The sequence below is a fragment of the Chinchilla lanigera genome, unplaced genomic scaffold (assembly GCF_000276665.1).
Source record: "Chinchilla lanigera isolate Chin_1 unplaced genomic scaffold, ChiLan1.0 scaffold00057, whole genome shotgun sequence".
Taxonomy (NCBI): domain Eukaryota; kingdom Metazoa; phylum Chordata; class Mammalia; order Rodentia; family Chinchillidae; genus Chinchilla; species Chinchilla lanigera.
The window spans coordinates 3105497-3113708 of record NW_004955458.1 but is presented as its reverse complement, the minus strand read 5'-3'; the positions used below and the strand labels follow the sequence as shown (position 1 = coordinate 3113708).

The 8212-nt window shown below is 42.4% G+C and overlaps 1 protein-coding gene across 1 annotated transcript; it reads left to right on the top strand.

The window, feature by feature from the left end:
* Positions 1 to 212: 212 nt before the first annotated feature.
* Positions 213 to 1151, top strand: LOC102024431 (olfactory receptor 9-like). Its single transcript, XM_013520801.1, has one exon. The coding sequence runs from the start codon at positions 213 to 215 to the stop codon at positions 1149 to 1151; it is 939 nt and encodes a 312-aa protein (XP_013376255.1).
* Positions 1152 to 8212: the final 7061 nt, after the last annotated feature.

The window sequence follows — 8212 nt, the reverse complement described above, 5'->3', positions numbered from 1 at the left end:
TAGACTTCCCTGGCTTATCTTCCTTTTGCTTTGAGATATTTTTCTAGGAAGAAGTCATCAGCAGGCCAGGTGTCACCCGTCCTTCTCATGAGAGTTGGGATGTTCTTGTGGACTTTCCCAAATTTTTCCCGTTACAGCCCTTGTCTTTGCCTGGCTGCCTTTTCTTAGTAGAAGAGAGTCTTTCTGGACACTTCCCATCTGGCTTTGGGGACATGGTGGGTGAGAATGGCACAGAGGTGACTGAGTTTATTCTGTTGGGGTTCTCAGGTTTCCACTCCCTCCGAGGACCTCTGTTTTGGGGGGTGCTCTGCATCTACCTGGTCACCTTGCTGGGCAACTCCCTGATCGTCGTCCTCACACTGGCTGACCCTGCGCTCCGCTCCCCCATGTACTTCTTCCTTCGCCACTTCTCCCTGGTGGAGATCCTCTACACCAGCACCATCGCGCCCAGGATGCTGGTCGACCTCCTGTCCCCCCGCCCCACCATCCCACTCTTCAGCTGCTTCATCCAGATGTATTTCTTTTCCTGCTTTGGGGTCGCTGAGTGCTGCCTGCTCACTGCCATGGCCTATGACCGCTATGCTGCCATCTGCCGGCCACTGCATTACACCGCCCTGATGAAGCAGGGGGCGTGTACCAGCATGGTGGGGGCCTCTTACCTCATGGGCGTCATCACGGGTACCACTCACGCCATCTGCATCTTCACCTTGTCCTTCCACGGTGCCAACATCATCCACCACTACATGTGTGATGTCATGCCTGTGCTGAGACTGGCTACCGTGAGCACCTTCAGGGGTGAAGTTGGAAACCTCGCCGTCACCATATCCTTTGTCCTCACGCCTTTTTTGCTGATCATGGCCTCCTACGCCTGCATTCTTGTCACCATCCTTGGGGTTGCAACACCCCAGGGACGTGGAAAGCTCTTCTCTACCTGCTCCTCCCACCTTTTTGTCGTCATTCTCTTTTTTGGGCCTGCGACTGTAGCTTACCTGAGGCCTGAGGCAGGCTCCTCTCCAGACACGGATCAGGTCATTGGCATCTTCTACACAGTTGTCACCCCCATGTTCAACCCTTTTGTCTACACCCTGAGGAACAAGGAGGTCACAGGGGCCATGAGGAGGCTCATGACTAGGTACCTCTGGAGCCCTTGACATTCTATCCCCCTTCCAATTTCTTGGAACTGAGGGCCAGATGGGTCGCCAATTTCAAGGAGGAAGGGGAGCTCGGACCAGCATTCCACAGGGTTGGACCTGCTGTGTGTTAGTGTGAGTACTGGGCTCCTTGGTCCACCCAGAGGGAGGTCCAAAGGCATAGACATGCTGCTCAGAGCTGCATTTCTATGGCCTTTTTTTATAGCCTTGACCTGGCTGGATGGCAGGTGCAGAGCTAGGCAAACACACACTTACAGATTGAGGAGAGAAGGCGACTGTGACAGTCTTGTGTAACTCTTGGTCTTCCCTGCAGCTCAAGTATCTTCCTGGGGTTACAATTCGTAAGACATCATCCTTCTTTCTCCTTTTTCCACGGACTTCTCATAGCAAGATTGTTTCTGATACATCACCCCTTTTGCTACGAAAAGGTCCTTTAATACATCTGTGATGCTCAGCATTGGTACCTGGGGTGACAGGGAAGAAACAACACCCCAGTGTGATTGTTTGGCTTTGGATATTCAGTCCCTGTGTCTTGGTTGGTGCTGGTTTAGGTGGGGGTGCCATCCCTCCTCACTCCATTCTTTCCCTGGGATCCTGGAGGTGTTGCTGTTCTTTACTCATCCACTGCTCTTACACCCTTGACAGCCTTGCTTTTGTCACCTTTTGATTCTGGTAGAAGTTCACATTCCTCTTTTTCAGAAGGTCTGATCTGGTGCATAGAATCTCAAAATGTCCCTTTTGTTTCCTGCAGCTACCTGTGTACATTTGTCCTTGGAGCGCACCTTAATTTGCTGGCCAGCAGACTTCTTCACTTTATTACTTTTCTGGGGAAGCCAGCACTTGTTTGTTCACAAACTCTTCTTCAGCTTTAAGTCACAAGGTAGAGCAATACAAGAAGTGAAATCCCTCTCAAGGCGTAATGATGAGTGTTTCAAAATACTATTGACTTTCTTTCCAGTTTACAATAGTAACACTTAATTTCAGAGAATTCTCCACCCAGAAGAAAGTAATTGCTAACATTTTGGTGTTGAGAATGTCCTGCAGTCTGTTTTTCTCTGCATAAATATACATTCAATATACATAAATATACATATATTTATGAAAACTAAAAATGAGAGTATATTTTCTAAATTTGTAATAGGTATTTTCTACTTTATTAAACTATATTTAATATTGTACATTGTCAGAAACTTCCAAGCATGATATTAATATTGATTTAGTATCCTACCTTATGGATGTACTATAATTTCAATAAATCTATAGTTGGAATTAAATTTATTTTATAATAAATATTGCTGAGATAGATTTTATTACACTTACATATTTGTATTTTTTAATGCTTTCCTTAGTGTATAATTTTTTTTTTTTTTGGTTTTTCTCCGGTACCGGGAACCGAACTCACGACCTTGCGCTTGCCAGGCAGGCGCTTTTGCCGCTGAGCTAAATCCCCAGCCCCTCCTTAGTGTATAATTATAGAACTGTTATTGCTGAGCTAAAATGTTTTTGACATATTTAGACTAAGAATTGGGAATGAATTGGGATTAGACAACCCAGGAAGAGATGGATCAGTATAGATACATATTTAATATTCTTATTAGGCAACAGCTGTGATGGGAAGGACATGAAGCTGCTTCTCCACAGCTTATCGAGGGCATGGTGAGATGCATTTGTCCTGTAAATAGACCATGAGGTATCAAAATTAGATCCAAGAAATCTCTTTCTGATAGAGTTTGTGTCTGAAGAAGACAAAGGGAGAGAGAGAGCCTGCTGTATTCCTTCTGTAGTCAGAGCTGAGTGTGGAGGAGGGTGGGGAATGAGAAGGACCTGAAGGGACTGGACTGGCTCAGCCGTAGGTGGCTTCAGGCTTCTCTCACAGGTGTGCAGGAAACAACATGTAAGGTGTTAGTATAACATGTCCTTTGCAATACTTGGGAAATACACTAAAAAAACCAAACCAAACCAAACCAAACCAAATGAAAGAAATCCACAGCACTGTTTTTGAGAAATCTGAGTAACCAGGGGTCCTATATTTTTGTTTGATAACCAGATGTTCTTTGTGCAATGCTGGGACTGCAGTTAGAAGCCAGAGTCCAGTGGAAAGCTCTGATCACCTCCTTTTTAGAGGAAGGAAGCCCCTGAGAAACAACTTAGTTTTCTTTGCTATGAGTCCTTTGCATGGCCGGAGCCCCATTGTTAGACTCCGTAAGCAGGACCTGTTTGTCTGAGTCACTTTTCTAATTGCTGGGACACAGTACTTGACATCTGCAACTTGAAAGAGGTGAGGCTAATTTTGGCTTATGCTTTAGAAGTTCAGTCTTTGCATGGTCTGGGCACAGGAAGCTGCTCATCTCATGACAGACAGGAAGTAGAGAGTAAAGGCAGGAACCAAGAAGGGACATATACCATACCAGGTCACATCCACAGTGACCCACTTCTTTGACCAGATCCCACATCCTACCAGTAAGTCAGCTACCACAGCTCCCTAATCCATTCGCCTTCCAAATACATAAGGTTTTGTGGGCATTTTAGGTCTAAACTATAACACATTCTTATCTCCAAGCACAATTTTTTCTGTGTTTCACAGGTTTGTAGTGAGTATTAAAGGCAGCCTTCCCTTGTCATTCTGTCCCACAGAATTATACGTATTACCTGAAATTAACTTTGTTTCTTTATGACTTCTTTGCCTTCACAAAAATGTAGTTTCCCATAAATGCAGGGATGTGGCCTGTCTCTTTCACCAGTGTATTCCATGTGCCTAGAATGGTGCCTGGAACACTGTACATTTTTATGAAGCCCTTGATAAGTAGATACATACTTTAAGAAAATTGCTTGACACAGTACATGGTTAATCTATTTCAGTTACTTCTAGGTTTGGTTATAGTACTGTTTGTACTTCTATACTTTGAATAATATCTTTTATTAAGGTTTCTAGATGTCTTCAAAGTTTTTGACTTTCTTCATTAAAAAAAAATTCCTCTAAAGTTCTTGGAACACCTGAAATGCACTACATTGAAGAGAAGTTAGGGAAGAGCTGTGTGTAGGATTTGGAAAAAAGAAAATCCTGGTGCAAGGTTTGAGAGGGACAACTTAGAAAGGAATAGATGGGCCACTTCCTAGAGGCCATGAGAAGGAGGGCATGTCAAAGATGAGAAATGCAGGACAAAAACTGAATCTGCAAACTCATGGAGATGAAAGACATAGAGAATCAGGCTTAGAAAATGCTGGAAACCAAGGAAAGTGGAGAGGCCAGAATGACAACCATAAGAGTGTCTGTTGAGGGTGTTACTGCACAGCCAGCACTTGCCACTGGAGACATCTCTGGTGATTTGTGTGTGCTGGTTCTGGTGGGACATGGACTCCAGTCCTTTCATCACCAACACGAACTCTGAACTTTCCCCTATTTCTTTTCATCACTTTCTCCTGATTCAGTCTCCATCCAGGAATCCTCTAGTATTGGCTAGGGTTACAGGCCTCAGTCTTGTCCTCAGAGTTCAGGGAAGCCAGTAGCTTTGTCCCATTGGCTTCTGTAGAAACTGTTGTGTTTTGTGTCCCTCACAGCTGTTAATCATGAAACTAAAGTCAATGCTAAGTGGAGTTCTCTGAAGTTGATGTAACTTTATTAGCCTCCTGTTGCTAAGTTCATGCACAGTGTGCTTCCCTACCTTTATGACATTCTATTTACAGGGCCAGTAAGAATGAACTCAGGGTGGTTTTCTGGTAAAGGAGGTGACTGTAACTTCTTCATGTCTGTAGGACATGCTTAGGGCCCAGCTAAATTTTCCACTCTTCACTCTTGATGATGTGTTGTTTGGTATAAGCTACATAGGACCAGTGGATCAAATTGCATCCACTTTGTGTTGTCATGGACAATTGTCCATATTCACTTGGTTAGAGGTCAGGTGTCCAGTGCCTGCAGGTTCCTACATGCAGCTTGCTATGTTTTAGATGAATGCCTCCCCCCAAGACCATAAAAAAGGCTCCATTCCTAGAATGGTCATATTATTAAACTTTGTGAGCAGGAGGTCATTGGAGAAATGCTCTTAAAGGGATTATGTCTCTTTCTCTGAGACTCAGCTTCCTGACTTGAGATGTGACTGAGTGTTTCAACTGTGTTCAGCAGACACTTACTCCAGGAGGACAATGTGATCTTGGACTTGAATCTCAAAAACTATAAGCAAAATAAAGCATATCTTTTATTAAGTTCATGCCTTAGGTATTTTGCCATAGTTAAACAAAGCTTAGTTACATGCAGCCTAAGAGCAGGTTCACTGATAGATGTGATTTCTTGGCCCAGAGTGTAAAAATTGGCTCCCAAATTTTTCACCTCTTGAATTGAATCCCAAATGATTCACCTCTTGGATTTACTATAGGCTGCAGTGCCACTAATAGTCTGCTGGGTAGATGAGAATGATCAGAAGGCAGGAATGCAATCTCAAGAAGCTGGAGATCATTTTTACTGTGGTTTCTAAGCCATCCAATAAACAGGTTAAAGCATCACAACCCTAAAGGGTTCATGTCACTTCCAAATGTAAGAATCAGATAATTTCTTTTGTTACAGATATTCAGTTCTAAGTTATTTGTTCTTTGGGAGTGCTGTCCATGAAAGTGATTGAAGTAGCGCTTGTGGACCCTGAGTTAGTTCCCCTGAAAGTGTTGTTATAAGAGCAAGACTGGCTCCTCCCTGCCCTGTGACTTCCTACCTCTCCCAGTGATCTCTCCCTTTCACATCTCCTCCTGCCTTGATGCCATCCCCACACACAAGATAGCTAAGATAATTGCACTACTACTTTTTAATAGTTCATTGAAAGGACTAGTTAGCGTTTAAATTCTTTGACCAATGTTACATGCCTATATCTGATAATCTGAGCAACTACTTTGAAGATAACAATATGCAATATCATAACCACTGTTAATTTCCTATCATCTTGTTTTGAAGTTTTGTATAGTTTATATTTTTAAAAATTATTCTCTTTAAAATAAAAAAGAAAAATATGACTCAGGGGATCCAGGTGGAACGGGCTGCAAGAAGACCCAGAGACCAGCAGCTGCCTGGATCCAGGTGACAAAGACAAGACATCCAAGTGAACACTGTAGGAAAGCCCAGAGATTGGCCCCTCCCATTATGGCTGCTGGGATCCAGGTGAACCACACAGAGAGACACAGAGCCTGGTGGCTGCTGGGATCCAGATGAATAGCATGGGAAGCCCCAGAGACCAGCCCCTCCCATTGCTGCTGCTGGGATCCAGGTGAACAGTGCAAAAAGGGCCAGAGACTGGTCCTTCCCTTCCCTACTGCTGGGATCCATGAGAAAAGACACAGTGACCAGTGGGAACATCAGTCACATAGTAGGGCCCCCAACCAAGGTGCACAGGATGGATAGGCAGGACTAGCAGCATGAAATTGTCAGAAGCAACAGTAACAATGCAGACCAACAGGTGGTATATTAGGTGAGCCAGCATTGTGCTTGGGAACAAAGACACATGAAATAGAAGCAGGTGGCTGAGGCTGCCCCTTTTCTCTCTTTTTTCTTTTTTCTCCTTTTTTTCTTACCTTTTTCCTCTTTTCTAAATATCTGGGGAGAGCTCCAGCCACAGAAAACTAATCCCATTCTCCAAACCCAGAGACCAAGTTCAGATAACCGCTTGCTTACTCCTTCATATTTTCTCTTCTGCCCTCTTCTCTAGCTTCCCAAAGCTTGTGTGATCATCCTTTGTCCTCCAGCCTTGCTTCTAATTTCTTTTAAGTTATCTTTGTTTTAGCCACTCTCTTTCTTAAATTTCCCCACCACAGGGTAAAACCACTTTACCAAGGGAAACAGTGCATAAAAGCTCCCAATTTATGATCAGTTGTTATATAATCATAGATTTTTCTTCTATGGTTTAAGGTGCAAAATTAATAGTTACCACAGTTCGTGAGTTTCTAAACTGTGCTTGATGCTATTGTTATTGCTAATTATACTACTTTATCTAGGATGTCATATCTGTTGTAATCACTTATTCTCTCTTCTGTAACAATTCTAGGAAGCTATGGGGTAATAACTTCGCCACAATGTAGCACCAAAGGACACAGGACCGAACCAAACAGATACCAACATCTCACTTTGTATTAACTGGGAAAGTAGAATCTTGGAACAGACACAAACCAAGAATCCCTACAGAGAGAAGATATCCCTGAAGAACACATTTTCCAGACTTTGCAAGTCCTAGAGAAGACTTGATAATAGTGATATAGCTACCTACTACAAAAACTTACACAGAAAAATATAAAAATCATTGAAAGACAATAATTTGAAAGACAAGCAAAACAAAGACAAAGACAAGACAAAGACAAGATAAAGACAAGACAAAGACAAGAAAGACAAGACAAAGAAGCAAAATGCAATCTTAGACCTCCAGCCTATCCAGAACAGATCCTGGAGACAATGAGAGAGGAAAATGTAAGACACAAACCTGAGATTTCTGAAATGATAGCAACCAAAGTAAAGAAACAAATCCATGAGGCTATAGAGGAAATCAGATCAGAAATAATCTCTCAGGGAAAATATGAAGTGATAACAAAGGAAATGCTCAGCAAATCTAGAGTAGAGATAGATTAAAAAATAGAGGATGCTAGGAAAATGAAAGAAACTGAATGATCAATATAGGAAATAAATAGAATGCATGAAATGGATTCAAACAGATATCCAATAAATTAAAAATTACATCAAAAGCTGGTAAAACTGCTTGAATGAAATTGAAGATAGACTTTCAGTCCTTGAAGACAGAATCATGGCTAGCAATCATGAAAGGAAAGAACTCTTAAATACAACAAGTGATCAAGAAATAACAATTCAACAGCTGCAAGATGATGCAAAGAAAAACAATATAAGACTGATAAGTTTAACTCCTGTTCAGTAAACAGTGATCCCTCACCTATGGTGGGAGTTATGTTCCAGAGACCCAGCGATAGGGGAAAATCCATGAAGTAGTGGCATTACATTTATTTTATTATTTATATATATTTTAAGGCTTTATAAACTCTTCCTCACTCCTATAAACCTTTCCCACTCTCTTATTAATCTT